Consider the following 20,997-nt stretch of genomic DNA (forward strand, 5'->3'; position numbering starts at 1 on the left):
AATCAAGGGCTCGATTGTGAACCCCTGATATTTAATATCTAAACTGGTTCAGATTCAACGTGAATCACTTCGGAGCTAACGGTAAATTGTCCTTCGGTTTCTCTCTGGGAGAGGGAAAAAGCGCTGGGATAACAACTCCAGTAGTCATCAGAGAACAGAGAACAACTATCCAGCACCACCACAAACTGGAACCCAGTCAGCCAATAATACTCTCCATATGTCTCATACTGGTTTAGTCCAAACCGTCATGTCTCGGTTGACAGTTTAATCAGCGCTGGTTTCTTTGAGTCCAGTACCAACAGAGACCATCATCAAGACACCAACACTGCCAACAGCACACAGATCCAAGATAGCAGAAAGATCGGATCAGAGGGTACAAAAGAACTTGTTTTATTCACCAGGATCTCAGTTTTTACACTTCCTAACTTGAGCATGTGTTTGTAGCAACTCCACCAAGTCCATGTGTTTTTAGATACTTCCCAGGCTGTTGATCAATGTCATTAAATAACTCATTCATAAAACTACAATTGCATCTCGCCAAGGCCCAACAGTCCCCTTAAATTAAAACAAGCCACATTAAGTTGCTCAGCTACACATTGGTGTCGGTTACAGGTTTCTAGCGCTACTTGCTACCATTCAGTGGCTGATTCATTTTAATTCACTCTGTTGATCAACAATTCCAGGTAGGAGTTGGTAAATCTGTGTGATGGGAGATTTATATGTTTGTTGATGTATATTTCTTGACTTAGTAAACAATCCAAACACTTTCACCTTTGCATCAGCGTCTTTGAATTCCCTCTATGGACCTAGCTGCAGACCTCCACAGCACATGGAAGACGCCATTTATTCATCATGTCTTACCTCCGTCGTGCGTCTGCCCCACATGAGAACCAGAAAACATTTATTTACATTTGACATTATTATATATTTGATTGTTCTTCCCATTTCCACAGAACAAAAGAGTAGTTTGGGTTCATTGAAAGTTCTGTGCTTACATGAACGTACCACAACTTTCGTCAAGGACCATCTAATAAGTACAAGAGAAGTGTGAGAGCCTGTTTATCCAGCTAAACTCAACTCAAACACTTCAGGGGACGCTCATAAACACAGAGGTGGTAAAAGATGTTTACGTGCATTTACCCTACAACCCATCCATGAAGTTTGATAGATGCTGATACCAATGAGAGTTTATTCCAACTTATTCTGGCCTCCTTTATATCACAAAGGAACGGTGTCATTTTCCAAATCTTAATTTCCATTTCATTTGAAGTTCAGTATTACAGACCTGGCAACCCGTCCCCAGTGGAACTTAGTGGGAGTCCCTTCTTCTGGGGTTCTGAGTTTGAGTAAAGAGCTGATAGTAAACCTCAAGCTGGGATAAGAACTACCAGGCTTGGGGAACTGTGAACAGGATCTTTACAGTAAACAGTAAAGTCCGTTATTATCCGGTTCAACTGCTTCGGACATTTGTGTTTGCACATACAGCTCCTTCAGGTCATGTCTTGAATGGTTTACAGTTGCACTGCATGTGTGAAAGCAGCCTCTGTCTGGGTAACAACCGGCAGCTTCACTTATTTGTACAGAAAGGGCGCAGATAGAGGTGTGGCGACCCACCATGACGTCACCAATTTGTTTGTGAACTGTCGTTTTAAGTTTTACATTTTGTCCGGCGCCATCTTGGTTTTTGATACCATAAGTAACCATATAAGGAGAAGTGTGGGGGGGGGGGGGGGGGGGGGGGGGGGTGGAGCCTGACTGAGAGCTTGAGGACACTGCACGCCCACCTGCTCCTCATTGGAAGGTACTAACTGTCAATCACACAGTATCCTCAACCAGAGGCTTGTAATTTGACTCTAAACGGGACAATAACTTACAATATGAACGTCGTGGTGTATTGAAGAAGACTTTTGCATTGGCTTCACTTTTCAGAGTCTACATTCAGTCTTACTGAGTCATACTTGAGCTGTGCTTCTCGCTCGGGGGGGCAGGAATGCTGACTGTCTTCAACAGAAACTAGTCTGTCCGAAAAAAACTACGAGATTTATTGCTTGGAGCTTTTTTTGGATTTGAAATATAAAAAGGTTAAATTGCTTAACAGGTCTGGCGATTAAAAAGTGTGTGTGTGGTGAACACTTTGAAAGAGCAACAGCCAATGAGGACACTTCCTGGTGTTATCTCAAACTCAAACTCAACTCAGTCCCCCGCCTTCAGGGATGTTGAGCTGGACTATGCCCAGTTCAGCCAAAAGACAAGAGAACAACAGAGCTCAGTCTCTACCCTCAGACTCCAGGGCCTCCCTGTTTAAAAAGAGTAATCACTTTGACACAAAATAATTTTGGACTGAGGAATGTAGGAAAAACTAAAACACAATTCAACTCCAAATGTGGATTTTCTTCAAAATTCAACCACATTCTAGCCTGAGGAAGCTGATACATCTATAGTATTGGGGAGATAACTGAAAGCGCGCTTCAGTCCAGGCCTGAATGTTCAATTCCTGCACCTACTGTAGTTTCATTCTAACAGCAGTTTATCAGCCGTCCTACACAGAACAATTGTAGCATGACAGATTCATATGTGCAGCAGCATCCCGCATATATCCGGTCTTCCTCCCTAACCCCACATCTGCTCTGCATCTGGCTCTGTCAACAGAAACATCCTGAAGACACAGCAGTTTCTAGTAGATGCTCGACGGTACTTTTCAACACAGCATTACAGTGAAACAACACAGCAACTAAACAGGTCATCAAAGCAATGAGTTGTATAACATGATCCTTAATTTTGCTTCCAGAATACATTTGACTGGAACAAAAAAGCTGCATTCAAACTGAACAGTTCTTTAGCTTGTAAAATGACTATAAAATGGTAATGACTATAATGTTAGGTGGAAATGGGCCTGAAGTTACAGGCAATGGAACATTATTTGTGTTTAAGGAGAAGGAAAAATGTCAAAAATACTACAAAAGAAAGTCCATTTTCCTTGGAAACTAAATAATTGCCAACAAATTCAGTGTTAATAAAGATATTATGTGGAAAAGATATTTTAAATGTCAGTAAAAATAATACCCTGCGCTCAGGGGAAAGTGTTACAGATATAATAAGTCTATTGTTATTAAAACCAAAGTGGTGGTCTCCTTGTGGAGGCTCCATTTGTTCTGTTTTAACCATCAGGTCGTCCTCAGATCCTCTGGGACTGAATTCCACGGCTGGAGGCCAGTATGTGAACCTAGACTCAGCATAAGGAAAATGACTCAAACCTACAGTAAATAGGGAGACAGAATACTTCTCCTGCACATAGGTATACTTATAAATGGAAAAAGATAGACCTTCAGTAACACAGACCTGGAAACTAATTTAATTTAACATTGTAAAAGAGGAAACTCGACTGTGGGAACAACTCATGCATCTTACCAACCATAACCCCAACCCTATCTTACTGCACTGTCCCAGCAAATTACCTGTAGTAGTATTTAGATGTCAGTATTTGAGGAAGTTGAGGTGGATGGAAAGACGATAGCTGTGTCCCCATTAAGGGGCCACCTCCTTTAGAGGACGCGGAGCATGCAAGTGAAGGACAAACCCAAATGAGACGTCTGGTCTACGGAGGATTTCGCATTCGTTTCACCACCTTGTTCTGCTCTTACTTTGGCATTGTTAGCTACTTTAAGCAGCGGCACTTATTACAGCCCAGACACCCGGATAGGCAGCTCGTTAGCTTCGTCCCCAGCATGCAATGAATCCTGGGAAAGGTTAGCCCATAAAGGACCCTTCGTTACTCAGGAATGGAAGGACACATTCATCTGCCACATTTGAAGGAGCCCTCGAAATGGGACATCGCTGTGACGCAGTTGTTTCCTGTTTTAAAATGGCCGTTTTTTACTATAACTGACGATATAGGATCATCTAAACTTAACCATTTTTGTAACTATATATAAAATGGTTTTACTGTTTAAAATGTTCAGTGATTAAGGGCAACTTTTACAAGACATGCTGAAATACAATCTCTTCTTTTAGCTTTGATTTGGTCATCACCAAAACAAATCTGGCTATTCCTCTTTCTGCACCAGCTATTCTTTAACTTTGCCTGGTGCTGGGCAGGTGGTTAACACTGGATGTATCAGAGCTTGATGTCTAGAAACAGCTGCCTTGCTGCTTTTACTGCAAACATGGTTTATGAGAGAATGAACCATTCAGTACATGTAAGCTGTTAGAGGCTAAAAAGCTGTGTGATCATTATCTTCAGGTCCGATTCCTCTCCTAGCTTCACATGGAGCCTAATAAGTTAACTTAAAGTAGTAGTTCGACATGCATTACATAGAAAGTTTCTGAGCTTAAATAAAAAGACGCACTGTGGGGCCCAAACTTGCTGGCGGCACCCCAGAGCTGACGGGTGGCTCCGTCACGACCAAAACACAGAGCCCTCAGTGGTGGGCTAATGCATCATGTCAGTTGTCAGCCAGACCCATGCAGACCAACTCAGTTTGATGCCAAAGCAGGTGGTCGGCTGCGTTGAAAGCTTTGCAGTCAAATGGGAGTCTGTGTGTGGAGGAAATTCCCCACGTTGTTTGGTCTAGGCCGGCTTCAGTCTGCTTCTACATATCGCCCGTTTACACCTGTCACCCTGAAACCAAGCTCACGTTAACCACAGCAATATATAAAATTTTATGTTTTACATAACCCGCTGTTTTATTCTCTATCGGCAGTCAGTATATTCTTTAGGTTTCTTTCAACTGAAATGATACACAGATATAACACTCACAAAAAAAAGACATCAAGTGAGGTGAAGGTATTCTGGTTCATTTTACAGTATTAACACAATAGATTGCTCGAAATTATCATGCAAGCAAATATAAAAAAGGTTTATATTATTAGTAATTTGATAAATTTGATAAATTCCCCAGCCTTATCTCGACGCAGGGCAAACACGTTTACTAAAAGTCATGGATCAAAGCTCTCAATGCATTTTAAGACGTCTAGGTTTAGATTTTTCATCTTTTCAATCTCGAAATGTTTGCTGGGTTGTTGTGCTCATTTATACATTCACCATCTCATCTACATTTAGAACTTTTCTTTTGCTTCTCAGCCTTTCCTGATCAAATTGCAGCATATACGTGAACAAAATGAAGACAAAATGCCTTCAATGTATTGTCCCTGAGCTGCAGTTCCAAGTTTTTAAAAAGATTCACTCGTGTTCACAAACACACATGGAGCAAGTCAACATGACACATGTAATTTGTGTTTAGTGTGTTGTTGTGGGTGTCTTTCACCATTGGTTCCCCCATTTTATTGTGCTGAGGAATACCAGTGAAACCACCCTGACAGCTCAAATCTGGTATAGAAAATTTGTGACAGTAAAAACATTCTCCAGTTGCTGGCCCTTTTCCCAGAGTTGTAAAAGTTTAAAGGTGTTCATAATTGCTAACACACCTGTAACAGTCCGGGCTCAGGTTCCTTGGATGTTTATATCTGGGCCCCCTTCTTTTTCCTCTCCTCTTGAAGGCTGAAATAGTCACATGTTTTCTATTTAACTGGTTTGCTGTGAAACCTCAGTCTTTGCTCTTTCACTCAGCTTGTTTATGCAGAAAAAGTGTCTCTCGTCCTTTCACGATGTCTAGGGACAACGGCAGAAACAGCAAATTCTCAAGAAGTGCTCTGGGGAAGCCCAACATCCCACTGATTTGACAAGCAAGGTTGAAATCAACCTGAAAACAGCTGGACTTGAGCAGCTGTTGAAGGCACTGACTGAACACAGTCCCTTAAATTTTATTCTAAGAATCTCTTGGCCTTTCTGTTTTGGAAACTTCTCCCATGCTTTGCCATTTCCAGTAATCCTGTTTTTGATTCATTTCTGGCGGGTTTTTCTTGTTTATTATATTAACTGTTATTTATTCATTTGTTATTGCCTGCACAGCACTTCATAACCCTTTGAAAAGCAGGGTTGTAGAGGTCTGATACGCATTAAACCATAGAGAGTCACTGATTAAAAGAGATGAACAGCCGAGATATGACTTTTCCAAAATGTTCTCACAATATCTTCACGGGATCATTGTTGTGATTGAAGTTCATTCAGATCACTGAGAACCTGTTCAACTTCTTCCACCATCTTTAGAAGCATTTTCATTCTGCTCATTCAATTTTAAGAAGTAGCTGATGTATATGACTCTACCTGTTTTTTACATGTGAACTTCGAACAATGTCTGGACCCAATTCTCGAGACTCTGCCCTTTCACACGTGCAAAACACACAACCGGATTCTGACTGCGTGACACGTGTTCACACCTAGAGGAAATATTTGGTTTTGGCTTGGAATAGTGTGCACGGGGCCGGAGTGACATTAACACCTAATATTACAACCAAATTACTCACGTTGGCTAAATCAAAACCACTGAACCTCATTAGTCTCGTGAGGTGGTTATGGGATGTGATGAGGATGCCGCCTGGACACGTTTTTCTGGAGATTTTCTAGCCACGTGTTACAGGGAGGCTACAGGGTAGACCCATAATATGCAGGAGACACTATATGACCCATCTGTTCTGGGAACAACCGCGGGGAGCTGCACAATCCAGCTGAGGAAGGGGCATCTGACCGCTTGTCAACTCCAAAGTCCATTCCACAAAAAGATCTATGCAAAGACAGGACAAACCTTAACACAGTTGTTTGCTTATCTGCTAGGTAACTGTATACAAGGCAATCAAATGAATTATACCCATCAGAAACAACTGAAAGGAAGTCCGAAATTCTGAAAGATGAGAAGCAGCTGACCTTGAGAACAACATTCGTATTCAAGACACTTCAGCATCAGGAAGGAAGCAGCAGACGCTGGAGGGACAGTCCCTTCTTCAGTCTCACAGATTCCTCAGTTGGTTAAGACAGAGCAATGTATGTGAGAAACCCAAATTAAGGCTGTACACACAACACAACACTTTAAAACCAACAGGACACGCATTAAAGCTTAATGTACGGAGAAACACATGCCTACAATTAAGCAAGCGTTTATAGCCTTACAACTATGAGGGGAATGAGGGCACACTTAATCTAAACCTGTCCACTTTACTTCATGCTTACAACCACAGTTTAAATCTACTTCCTGGATATTACACATGTAATTTAACATCCAGATGCGTGACAAATCAAAGTCAAAACCATCACAGGGTGTTAGTAACTATTGTTTATCTCAACAGTAGTTTCCCAGACCTTAAGAATCCAGAACACTGCACTGAAGCTGTTGTAGAGATCCCCTCATAAGGTGTTTTGATGCATAATTAGTTATTCAACACGTCAATACAAAAGATATTACCGAGAGATATCCAAAAGGACCCCTAAGATTGAATGAACTGAGTTAGATCCAATCTCTGGCAGAGGGTGAGTCATTGATGGTTGATAGATGGGCAGTAGGTTATCAAGCCGAGTGACGGGTCCTCAGAGAGTACGTGCACAGCTAGTAGCCAGTCAGATTTACCTTTAGCCTCAGCGTACCCTCAGGTTTTGGCTTTTAACGTTATCGCGATTAAAAGGCTGAAACACCCGATGACCCCAAGGTACAATTGAAGATTATCAATTTTATTTTGATATAATTTCAGGCAGATGGCCGCCCACACTGAGTGTAAAGGTTTCTTCCAGTTCGTGAGGTGTAGAGTGCTGCTCATTGTGGGAACTGTTGGGTCTCTTTATACATTTTAAGGTCTTCACCTTATTATGTTATGATTTTGACCCTTAAAATTGAACTGAACCTTTTATTATAATTCATTCTTTTTGCCATTGATATTTTTTGTGAAGCACTTTCTAACATTGTTTAGATAAGTGCCAAACAAATGTAGTTATTATTATTATCATTATTATAAAGCAGAAGCTGCTGGTTTTATAACTACCTGCCAGTTGTGAACACTAAAAACTTTATGGATATTTCAACGGCACGTCATCGTACCATCATTATTTCAGCTGAGAAACATTGCTTTTTCTGCACAATTCAAATTGGCTGATCATTTGAAAGTGGTGTAGGCACTGAGCGAGATCTACCGTAACCTGAAACATCAGTCACTTTGAGAGGAGTTGTCCACAAACCAAAGAAAATTCTACTACTGCTCAGAATTGATCGCATAAATTAAGCTGCTAAATGTGTTGTCTGACCAACGGCTCAAAGAGAAACAGAACCAGTGAAGAAGAGAAAAAAAAAAAAACGAATGGAGCCTAATGAAACATAGGTTGGTTATTACGAGCTATTACTGAGCGGTTGGGCAGAGACCACAGAAATTCCTCCTGACAAAACACACTCGCACTGTGGTTGTCAACTTTCAATTTTTCTGCCTTCTCTGCAGTTTTGGCTGAACGTGTTTTTTTCCTGTACACATATAAGGGACACTTAACTGAAAAAAAACGGACACTTTATTCTCTCTTTGACTCTTTCCATATGTGTGTCTTTTTTGTGCGTCTACCTCCCCGTGCATGTCTTGTCTGTGTGTACGTCTCTTTCTCGGAGCAGATGGATGGTGGGTGGTCAGGGAAGGGTTAAGTGCTCTGCTCTATAAACTACAAGAGTCTGCTGGAAGCTACTGGTTCAGTCTTTAAATACAGTCATTTGACACATCCCAACAGGGGCTGTAGCTGAGAGCAACCACTGACCCAAACTCAGGCTTTGAGGCGAGCTGGTGTGTCAGCATCACACTGCTGCGGACAGCATGAAGGCTTTCTTATTCACCTGTGTGCTGGTACCTTGGCTGATGGCATCCACGGCCAGAGGGTTAAACCAGAACTCGCAGCTGATATCAGGATCTCTACCTGGCAAGGAGCTGGACACATACTTCAGTGACAATTTCATATCAACGAGAGCTAGGGTAAGAACTTTCTTTCCTTACATCAATCATGCTTTTCTGCCAGAAAAGTATCAATAACTCTGAATAATAAATTAAGCTACAATTTACTTTTAAATCTATGTATTTTTGCAGTGCCTTCACATAATCAATTAATTATACACCTTAATTAGACATTGCCTGTTTTATAATTTGTGCATTTATACTGCTTTTGTACTTTATACTTGTTTCTACTGTAGATACTATATATACTACTATATTTTTCTTCATATACTTTCTTTAGAGGTATTTTATGCTTCTAAACTGTACTTTTATTTCAGTAAATCGCAAGTAAACAGTTTTGATCAGTGTTTATGCCACTCACCTGCAGCACAACGTTAAAAGACAATCTTTACAATTGTGACTGTTGGTGAGTTAGTGAGGCGTTACATTTAATATTCTGCAATTTTTAAAGTCAAGAGAAATTTTATGTCAGGGAAAGAAAAGAATAGATGAAGAAAGGAGCCGCAAAAATAAATATTCTTCTCACATTATTCTAAAACTAATAATTGAATTCATGGTTTAGTCAATTCATTTGTTTTCTCTAACTCTGTAAGGACAGCAAATTTCACCACTTGACTTCATCCACCTCCTGTGAGAGATAATTTATTCAACACACACACACACACACACACACACACACACACACACACACACACACACACACACACACACACACACACACACACACACACACACACACACACACACACACACACACACACACACACACACACGAGGTGTTAGCTAACAAGGTCAGTGTTTACACCAAAAAAGGTCCCATAGAGTCAACTATGCGTCTACACACTATCACACATATAACACACACTTATACACACACACACCTTGCCATGTCTAGCTTGTTCTTTCCCCACACGAGCCAAACCCTGAATCAACCACACTCACCCTCAGCTAACCACACAAAAAATATTTGGATGAACCAAAACCAAACTCTGGTCTCATTCGTCCTTTGGGAGAAAAGCTACAGGATGTGAAAAACCCACAAGCAACCCAGAGAGTGAGAGGGAAAGAAATAAGTGTGAGGGAATATGGCTATGAAATGTATCTTCAGTTTTACGGAGTCAAAACCTAATTTGGGACCAGATGTTTTTCATAGAAGATCGTGTCTGTGCCAGAGCCCTCAGAGTCAGACCCCAAACCCTACTGCTGATAAACCTAACCACTTAGGCTGAGGTCTACAATGTAGAAAGTTTTGATTGGTCTAATCAATGCAGAGACCAGAAGCAGGGTTGATGGAGGACTGGTAATCTTCTCAGGGAAACTTTGACTGGTTGCAGTCATTTAACTGGACTGAACTCAGACTTTGACGCAGGAGGAGAAGCCAACTCTAAGATTCCTGAGCCCCAGTAGCAATGTAAGTTACCCAGGCACCTCTGTTTAGCTATTTGAATTCGCTAGAAGTCAGATCCAAGCCCAAAACTGCTCAGGTTGAAGGATGAAATTCATGACATCCTTCAAAAGTCTACAAAGACACTGCTAAAGAAAACTATGAATTACCCTGACGTGGTTATTTATCCCCCAACAGATAATTTATGAGGAACATCAGTGTCTGACATCAGAGCCAGCTGCGAGAAGCCAGCTGCAGAATGTAATGCAGATTGCTTAAGAGCTCTGCTGACCAATATATCCAAGAAATCAATGTTGGATTGATGATAATAAGGTTACTGAGCCTGTTTTCAGACCGATGACAGATCTGTGTCATAAATCACAGCCTCCTCATTATTTTCAGGCGGACTGCTGAAAAATCATCAAACCACTTCTGTGGAAACATCATGCGAGAACACACTTGCAGAGGCCAATCAAATACACCCAAGCACACATTCCTGGCAAACGACTTTTGTAATATGAACAAGGTTCTTCGACTTTTTACATGGAGATAGTGGAAACAACGGACCAAGTGAATATCGTAATGAAATATGCTGGCACATAGTTTTATAACCTGCTATTTAGTGTTCTGGTATCTGTGATCTCTGTAACTCGGGGATCTGATGCTGGATTCAGATTCAACGTCTTACTTTTGTTTGAAGCGACACACACACACCAGAAGAGACCCTTTTTCAAAAGCAGCTGTCATTACAGTCTGAATGGCTTCTTAGTCATCATTTATTAGACCCAACAAGCCTTCACAGGTGTCTAGTGTTTACATCAAATTCACATCAGTCACACTTAATATCAGCATCAGCGTAAACTTTAGAGTAAACCAGGGTTCAGGTCTGTACCACGACATGAAACCTCACCTGCAGACCTTTTTTATCTGTACTGGCTGAAGAATAGCTAACTTATATTTAACCCATTGTAGTCAGTGTTTCTTTCGGTTGACTGTTTTGTGGGGGGCAGGTGGTTTAGGGGTGATGGTGGAATCACTGTTGATTTAGATCATATAGAACCAGGAGTAGTATTTCCTTTCTGACGACCAAGTAGGGTCAATGCCTGTCCTCCAATGCTTATCAGGGCAGGAGAGCTGCTAGTGCTATGGCCAGGAGTAACTCCTCCTAACCCAGACAGTGTCAAGTGTTTTGCTGATGAGTAAATGAACAGGCCATGTGTTCTCCTGCAGAGGGCCCTGCCTCCTGCTGATGAGCCTGATGACAGCCCGATCCCTGAGGGAGCAGACGCTTCAGGTAAGAAAGAGACCTGTGACTATACAGCTAAATCAGTCCAAAGATTCCCATCCTGCCTGAATCAGTCCGATTATTTAGGGCCTGATGTCTGTGTGTTGACTCTGTGTTGCAGACCTGCCCACCTGCCTGCTGTGTGTGTGTCTCACTGGCTCTGTGTACTGTGAAGAGGTCAGTCCAGACATGACTGCTGTTCCCATGATGCCTAAAGAGACGGCCTACCTGTACGCCCGCTTCAACAAGATCAAAAAGATCAACACCAAAGACTTTTCTGAAATTGGTGAGTCTAGAAGACCATCTGCATCAGATGACCAAAGCTACAGAATCTAGGTCTGAGGTTTTTGCTGATCATCTGGTTTATATTTGGTTGGCAACAAGTATTTGTGCAGTACTTCAATCATCTGCAGAGGGACAATAATACTGGAGGATCAAATTGTGTCTATATCCACACACGACAAAACAGTTGAATAGTGAATATTCAATTCTAAACACAGCTACAGGGATACTAACATTTAATGATACACAAAGAAAGTGAGAAATCCAAAACATCTACACCTTTCTTAGCTGCTTTTTCCCATCTGCACACAGTGACTCTGAAGAGGATTGACTTGACGGGGAACCTGATCTCAGAGATTGAAGATGGGGCGTTCTCTAAACTCACCCTGCTGGAGGAACTGTCTCTGGCTGAGAACAGACTGGTCAAACTTCCAATGCTTCCTGCCAAACTCACCGTCTTCAACGCCAACAACAACCTCCTCAAAACCAAGGGTGTCAAAGCAAACGCTTTCAAGGTACACACCATTACTTCCAACTTTTTCAAGAGTAAATAGAAAAGAAAGAGGATGAGGGCAAATCAAAACACTTTTTAAACAGAACCAGATGCACACTGCATCTGTCTGTACGATTAGCGAGTGATCCACAGAGAGATAACAACCAAAAAGATTCAGGTTCCGCTCAGCAACAAAACACAGTTGATTTCCGTGACCAGATTATTGACAGCCGGGACATAAGAGGACCAGGCACATGTGTGTGAACAGTGAAAGAGACAGAAGTGGAGAAAGGGAGGTGAATTAGTAAATGAGTCGGCATCCTGCTTTATCACTTTTTGACCCATCCTGACCACAAATCCCAAAACTTTCTAAAAAGCTGACCTGAACCCACACATCACCACTTCTGTGCCAAAAACCACAGTTCCCAACACACAGCTGTGGTTAGACAAGAGATATTTGTAGCTGCTAACCCCTAAAACCACAAACTCTTACAATTGTCTCCTGGTTTTTCTATGGATTAAACAAATAAGATCCACATTGTTAGAGTGAGTCTTTAGGGTAAACAAAATTAACCACATCCAGACTCCAGTTCCAAACTTGATGTAGAGACAAGAGATTGGTATCAGTCTTTTCCTCTCACTCTCAGAAAGAAAACAAACAACATATTTTTGAAAATGTTACGGATCCACATAGCTGATGCTCACCAAGTAAATCTGGTTCCAACAGCGTGTGGATTATAAACAGTACATGTTTATCTTTAACAACCGATGGCAACTGTTGTTTTAATCCACTGAGATTCCATGATGTGAATTTGTTTCCCCAATAGAAAATGACCAAGCTGGTTAACCTGTTCCTGGCCGACAACCAACTGGAGGCCGTTCCACAAATCCCAGAGTCTGTTCGGATCTTACATCTACAGGTTTGTATCTTATACACTCAAATAAAGTGACTTCAGAAAACAGTGACACCATCTAATCGTTGGAATAGGTGGTCCAACATTTAATTAGATAAATTACATCTATTAATTTTAACCTGGTCGTGCAGAAGGTGATTCCAAAAGCTACGATTTTATTTATTCTGTTATATCATGTGTTGTTTTCTTTTCTTCCACCAGAACAACAACATCACCCTGGTGAACAAAGACACCTTCTGCAAGTCCAATGACACCTACTACCTGCGACTGAGCCTCAGTGAGGTCCGTATGGACGGGAACCCTGTGATGTTGTCCAAGTACCCCGACAGCTTCACCTGCATGAAGGTACTGCCTGTTGGACAGTACCGCTGAGGAGGCAGATGTTTTACTGTAGCCCCTCCGACGAAGCAGTTTTCCCACAGTGCTTAGGGGTGGGGATACTGTGACGTTCTGGATGTTGGGGCACTGGTCCCATTGTGTCAATGATTTACTTCAGCAAACCTACAAACAGCTTGTGACATTGTCAGGTCGAAATGAAACCATTCACCGCACTGAAGGAGAAGAATTAAACAAACTCTTCTATGGTGGCTTTGATCAGTCTATGGGGGGGGAGTTAAAAGAGAGAAATAGTTACATAAATTGGTGCAAAACCACCTGAGAAGGTGTGTGAAGACATCAATATGCTTCAAACTAGTTTGTCTGACCTTGTGTAAAATCAGTGCTTCAGCTTATTGTGAATGTCCTTAGTGAAAGGGAGGTGAGAAGCCTGTCGTCATGGCTGCATCCCTCTTTTCCTTTGTGCATCACAGTGCAGTCTTTACACATTAAATCATACAAATGGTTATAATAGCACACTTTCAGACTGTGTCTCCTTCAAAGTGTTTTAGAAAAAGGGATTGAAAAGCTTAAAAAACAAGTTAAAAAGCTGGATACTTTTACACCTCTGTCAGCTTGTCTGTTTTGGATCCAACAAAGACTTTGATTTGGCCAATTGGAAAAGGAGACTCTGACTTGAAAAGACACTTGGTCTGAAGCATACAGAGGTATTCACACGTAAGAGACGGATAATCCAAAATATTCAGAAAACACCACATGTGAGTTGTCTTCTGAGCGTCTTCTACACAAGTGGCGTATCACCAGTAGTACTAATGTAACCCTGATGTGAATGAGTGGCGAAGCACCATTGCCTCCACAGCGACAGTCCTACCTTTTGTTTAATTTTGACCTGACGCTGTTCTACCTGGATGAAGGAAACAACACAAACTGCTTGTTACACTGAACAAACTCACACCTGCAGCCACAGGTCAACACAATTACAGATATTATCGCAACTATCTAAATATCTCTGCTGCTTTTTAAGTATCGTGTACAGTGTAAAATCTCTCATGTGTGCATACCTCCGAAAGAAGGTGAAAAGAATTCCTGGATCCACCATTTATCCAGATACAATTTTATGGATTCTTCATCGGGTGATGCCCCACCCCTCCACAATAATGAATGGAAATCAGTTCAATCGTTTTTGCATAATCTTGGTTACTAAACTAAATGCTGAGGACACGTTGAACTGCCAACAGGAATCATCTGTAAATACCTTTCTCATTGAGTGTTGTCAGAAAAAAATTTGACATATATTTCAACACTCGGGGCTTTGCTCACCCACTGTGTGAATTAATTTGACTTATGATTATTCCATTACTAATGTTTCTCCATAGAGGCAATGGCCAAGTAAATCAGTCCAGCTGCAGGCTTTTCCAAGTATTCTGTGACTTAACTTTACTTTGTTCATTTTAATTTATAGGCTCCAGTTGAAGTGACCTGGGGAGCAATGTAGCTATGATCTATAGTAATGTGAAAATTAATCTTTTTTTAATGTCTTTTTTAAAACTGTCTGGCTTGTGTCCCTAACTCTTCCCTTCCAGTAATAACAAGAAGTTATCACTGATGTGAATAATATAGTGGTATACAGGAATATGTGTATGTGACATGGCTTGGTTTTTAAGATATTTTAATAAAGTTAAAGTTTTTTTTTTAATTAAAATGTGTTGGAGTCTCTTTAACACTCAAGGATAAGTGTTTCTAATATTTTGGCGAAAATGTAGGCACAGGCAGAAAAAGAATAACAAAGACAAAATCCATTATCTACACCTGTTATCCATAGAGGGCTGCGGAGGGCTAGAGCCAATCCCAGCTGACATGCATGAGCGGAGGGGTAAACCCTGGACAGGTCGCCTGTGTATTCCAGGGCAGACATATAGAGACAAACAAACATTCGTGCTCATTCTCCAAAGCTGCTTTCAGACATGCGCTGAAGTCTGAACTCTTCCTGCCAGCCCCCCAGGTACAATGTCTGGAAAGTGTCTGAGTGAGCCCCTGTGAGAATAAAGCAGAATAATGCGTGGAAAATTCCCAGTGAGCGTGTTGATGACATTTCTAACACACAGTGGACCCAACGCTGAAAGATTACAAATGTCTAAGGAGGAAAAGATGAGCCATACACGTAGAGGACATTGACAAAGATGTCAACTTGAAGGAGACGCCAAGATTCGAGAGCTTTCGGCGATACGGGTCGATGCCAGAGTCAATGTGCTATAAACAAAAACAGGTAACTTGGCAGCAGAATTTAAACATCATGTCCTGCCGCCTGCAAACTCTACCCAGGTGCCACCCGTCGTCTGAATGTTAGAGACACTGTCCCCAGACAATCTCCTGGTGCGTTCTTCATGTGAGAAAGTTAACCGTGGAAAATGTCTAGACCCAATTTTCCGGTGCTCATGTCTGAAACATTTCAATTAATCTAACATGCATGTGTTTGGACTCTGGAAGGAAGCTGAAGTCTGCATGTTTGTGTGTCTGTGTGTAGACAGATTTAAAGATGTTACTTCAGTGGAGGAATGCTAATCGGTGATTGGCCACATACTCCTAAAGGTCTGTCGTTAATAACGAGTACGTAGCCAACTGTCATCTGCAGATCTGTAGTTCTGCAGTGACTGGCTGGTTAAAGTCGTGGTCTACCGCCAACAAAGATGTTAAGATTCCTGGCTTGGATTGTATTTGTGAATGCTTAGTTTTGTATATTTTATTTGTTTATTCCTCCAAGTGCATTTTAAAGTCTGTGTGTCATTAAAGCCCGGAAATCTACATAAAAAGGCACACAGCCTACATTACAGCTGAACAGTTACAAAGGGAATGATGTTTTTCCTCAATAACCCTCAAGAAAATGCAAGTAAAGCAAAAAGAGAGTTTGGAGCACACAGGGCCGTTATGGAAAATGTGGGTTAATCCTCCTCGAGTCCAGCCAACTTGGCAGAACTTCACATTCTCAGAGTAAACACGAGAATAGATTCCATATTGCCTCTGCAGCTTGATTTACTATGACATTTTAGTGCTTCCTCTTCATTACAGTCCCACGCTGATATTACTATGTCCACACTGGTTCACACCCACTGCATGGATCTGAACTTCTCTACTCATCAGTCTGAATACACAGTGTTTGCACAGCTATGCTTGTTAGGACTTTGCATTGCCTTCCATTCACTGTGGACAGCCGGACCAGGACCTCAGAGATGACGCATCGCCTCATTAAGACTGTGCTTTGGTCCCATTGAGGTTTACCGGTCCTGACAAGGTCAGTGTTTATGCACACATGCACGCAGACAGACTTTATGGACAACGCAGGTGACATCTACTCATCTAGTATCTATTCATTTATCGCATATGAATCATGTCTATCTACACAATTAATTCATTGCATTGTACTTATCGTTCCATCTAGAGTATGAAGAGTATCCGGTCTATCAGTCTAAAGAAGCTATCGTATCTTGAGTAGCTACTAAGAGTATCTATTATATTGATGCATACAACCATTCATCCATCACCCAGCCAACAGTAAAGCTTCTGTATTTCTCTCCTTATTTACCCACAAATTGGCTTAAAATTTAAATGTTTCCAAACTATCGATCAACTTCTGAGAAGAGTTTCATGAAACTAACCATTTTAATGTTACTTGCACCGATAGAGGGGACGGCTTTAAAAGGTACAGAGACATGATGTTTTTAAGGCTTCATTTGTATATTCTGATTGAACCTACAACAATAGCATTCTTTTTTAAATGAACTGCAATTACTGAAATGATCGGACGCTGATCTTTTGATGGATGTATTGTATTTTCAATGCATGCAGCAGTTTACAGTTAAAGTTCTACAATAGTGTTCGAGCGGTGTGGGTGAAACTGTGGGTGGTAAAGGGTCGTCTCACAAAGAGAAACCCAGACCTCCAGGTTTGACCCTCTGACCTCTCGTTGGACAAGACAACACAGCTCCTCCGCTGATGGATGAGGGTGAAACTCAGCATGACTCAAGCAAAGGTTAATGATGAATTCCAACCTGCAGCTGCCCCCCCTCACTATACTCACACTGACTGATGGACCATCTGGTCCCCCCCCCCCCCCCCCGCCTGAAGGAATTCAGGATGAATCATGTTTTTTCTTTTGGTATACAACAATCAACAAAGAGCTTTGGAAACACCATTGGGCCAAAAGTCGGTTGTATTAATAGCGAGTGGCATGTGACAACAATACACAAATGATTTAGCAGCACGGAGAGCAGTTGGAGAGCAGGTGTGTGAAGGTGAAGACGCCAGTTTAAAGTGAACTTTGAACTTACCTGGAAGTGGCGGAAGGTTCGGAGGCGATCATCACATCTGTCTGAGAAAGTCCTGAGAGTCCTGAAGAGTAACAGCAGATTGCTGCTCTCCTCCACTCTGAAATGACACAGTACACGTGTAAATAGTTGTTAAGTTCCCCAGGTAGCTGAATGAATACAGCGCATTTCCACATAGAGTAACTGCAACATCCACTGTTCACTTCCAGACAGAGACGTGTCCCACTCCTTCACTTTCAACCGCCCAATAAAGTTGAAAAAGATTTTAAAAAATTGGTTAGTTCTGTCTCCTCAAAGCTGAACATCACGTCCGTCCTTCATTAATCAGTGAAGGTCCAAATCCCAGAAGGTGTTATTATAATCCATTAACACTGAAACCCTCAATTTACAGTCTTTACCAGAGTCTATAGCTACAACTTACAAAGCTCTACTTATGTACAACTATATTTTGAGCTAGTTGCTAACATCAGAATGTTAACATGCTCAAAATGGTGTTATTAATCTGCTGGTGTTGAGTGTATATATAGTCAAATTTTAGCCACGTATCTATAGATTATAAATTGTTTAATGTGTTAGCATGCTCCACAATAAAGGATCCGTCAATCTTCACTGCAGTCAGTCCAAACTGAACATTTGTCTCTACCTACTCAACGACTGTAAAAGTATAGTTTATAAATAGTGCTTCCTTATATTCTACAGTATTCTGTACATTGGTAATAGCAAAGAAAAAAAAAACATGTTTTGGTCCGATTCCCTCTGAGTGAACCTGGGACATTCTGTCAAAATCTTTCCAGAGTTTTCCAAGGGGGCCCAGGGCGAGACGGTAGTCGGGTGAATTTTCCAGACAACTGTTATTCCACACAGAGCTGATGGAAACATGGCAGCACCCTCCCATATAACGGAGCACTACCAAGAGGACAGATATGGAGGCTGGTGCCTGGTTAGATGTTGCTGTATTAAACCCATTTGGTCCAACTGGTTCTGAATGATCCAGAATGACCATGACTGTCAGAAAGCCAGTCGAGCCACTATACCAGCGGCAAAGGCAACAACTTTATCAGTGTCCTGATTCTAGTGATGTATGTAGACTTGAAACATGTGGTGTTAAGCTGATTATCCCAGAGATGGAACATTCTGCAATGACGATCAATGAAACACGTTTCTTTGAGGGTTTTTATTTTTGTAAGTCGACTGACAACAACCTGCTGCTGTGTATAAGTCATCCACACTTGCCATTTTAATGGCAGCACTTCAGATGTTATTTTACTGGCTCTGGTACAGAAAGATTAAATCCTCAATCCCTTTTTTAAATATATTTATGGGCCTTTTGTATTTATTGAGGACAGTTCGTGCGTGAAATGGGCAAAGTCAAAACTGAACTTGTGGCCGCTGCAGGACTCAAGCCTCCATATGCAGAGTAAGCTTGATCACAATCTAACAAGGGGGGGGATATCCTCAATCCTTATTATTGGTAACAAAGCTAGTTTTCACCGGGTTACTTCACAAGAGGGAGACAACCATTAACAGCAAAACAAAGTTTGTGTTTCAGAGAACCAGGCTATGGACTTTTCATCCTGCACCATTTTTGAGTTAAATTGATAATTTTTCACATTGTGATCTTTAACTCTGATGTGAGACACAATTTACCACACTACAAAACCTTTTAATTACACTGTTCAAAATACATGCATGTATATTGTAGAGGTGTTGCCTTGTCTTTAAAGAAACCGTCTGAAAATAAACTTTTCTTTTAGCTTAGAGGTGACTGATGTCTCCTGTTATGTCATTAATCGTCAGGCTTGGACCAGTTTAACAAAAACTGTAACCGCCTGGATCACTGCATCATCGGCTGTAGGCTGGAAGTCAAAATACTTCAGGGATCAACAGGCATGAATCCCCTCATGACAAGAGCAGCACTGTGTTTCAGGACAGTTTGACATCATCCAGCCTGTGGTGAGTCCTGTAAATCCACCTCAAAATACAAACAAAAATATCTACATTTCCAAGTTCCAACAGTTCTGGTAATAAATAGTTATAAAAAGACAAAATAAACAAAAAGTAGAAATGTAACCATGATTTTTAAAGTCTTTAAAAAGCTGGATTTTAACATTTATGCTGCGTTCAGACATTGAACTGAAGTCGAGACTTTCAATTTTGATTTTGCAGAGCGGTTGTAGTTAGAACACAAATGTCCAAGTCAGTTGCTCCGGACATTTTTCTTCCAGCCCTCTAGTGAAACGCCCGGAGAACGTCCAAGTGAGCCCATGAGAGAATACATCGGGAAAATGTCCTCAGAAGGCACAGCGGGCGACCTGGGAAGACAACGGTACTGATCGAGAGCTTTTGGTGATAAAGGCCGACGTCTGAGTCAATGTGCGGTAAATAAAAAACATGTGATTACTGCAGCTGTATCTTTACGTTAGGTCCTTCCTCCTGCATGCTGTACCCAGGTGCCACCCGTCACCCTGCGGCTGGATGCATCCTCTGTGACACGGATTGACAAGATGCTTTCACTACACTGCCTGTGCGAGTTAGGATGAGGACAGATGTGTCCAAACAAAAGAATAAATAAATAAGTCCCACATTCCGTGTTTATTTTAAACAGTTCAGAGTCTGATTTGGACTGTTAAACACTTATTCCCTTTCTCTCACACACACACACACACACACACAAATGTAGAGAGAAGGCAGCAGTGTGTCAGAATCATTATCTCCAGGATTTTTCCATCTGTCTCTTGCCAGACTCTGCAGACTGGACCATAAGATCCAGATGTGGTTTGGCCTCCGATATAGAGCAAACCAGACTTCAGGTCTGTGGCGCTGATCCACCGAGAGAACAGACGCTTTCTGCCACACTGTGTTTATAAGAGGAGAAAATGCACCTGGGTGCATAAACTCAACGCATATAAACACAACACATTTCATCTATATTCTTCAACTGAGCGAGAGCATCACTTGGATCTTATAGAAGTCAGGAACCAGGCTGATGCGCCTGGTGTCTGCATAAGTTACACTGGAGGTCACCAAAGAGTCACGGCTGCAGCAGGAGGCGACAGCATGGTGGGAACATTTAACAATTCTTATTCAGTCAGTATCAATGCAGGATTTTCCTTCATCCAAATTTTAAACAGCACTTATGAATATTTTTAGACACTATAAATGAGAAACATATG

General features: G+C 41.5%; 2 protein-coding genes across 3 annotated transcripts in view; one reads left to right on the forward strand and one right to left on the reverse strand.

The window, feature by feature from the left end:
* cenpp (centromere protein P) overlaps positions 1-20,997 on the reverse strand; it is a 72,663-nt gene that overhangs the window by 45,584 nt on the left and 6,082 nt on the right. For both annotated transcript variants that reach the window (XM_034586525.1, XM_034586524.1), the window contains exon 6: positions 17,828-17,924. In XM_034586525.1, coding sequence (XP_034442416.1) covers positions 17,828-17,924 — 97 coding nt within the window. The remainder of the gene's footprint in view (positions 1-17,827; positions 17,925-20,997) is intronic.
* ogna (osteoglycin, paralog a) lies at positions 8,495-15,204 on the forward strand. The gene is made up of 6 exons (XM_034586526.1): positions 8,495-8,829; positions 11,423-11,486; positions 11,599-11,763; positions 12,072-12,274; positions 13,080-13,172; positions 13,368-15,204. The coding sequence occupies exons 1-6, from the start codon at positions 8,674-8,676 to the stop codon at positions 13,536-13,538; spliced, it is 852 nt and encodes a 283-aa protein (XP_034442417.1). The 5' UTR covers positions 8,495-8,673; the 3' UTR covers positions 13,539-15,204.

The sequence above is a fragment of the Hippoglossus hippoglossus genome, chromosome 5 (genome assembly GCF_009819705.1).
Source record: "Hippoglossus hippoglossus isolate fHipHip1 chromosome 5, fHipHip1.pri, whole genome shotgun sequence".
NCBI classification, from domain to species: Eukaryota; Metazoa; Chordata; class Actinopteri; order Pleuronectiformes; family Pleuronectidae; genus Hippoglossus; species Hippoglossus hippoglossus.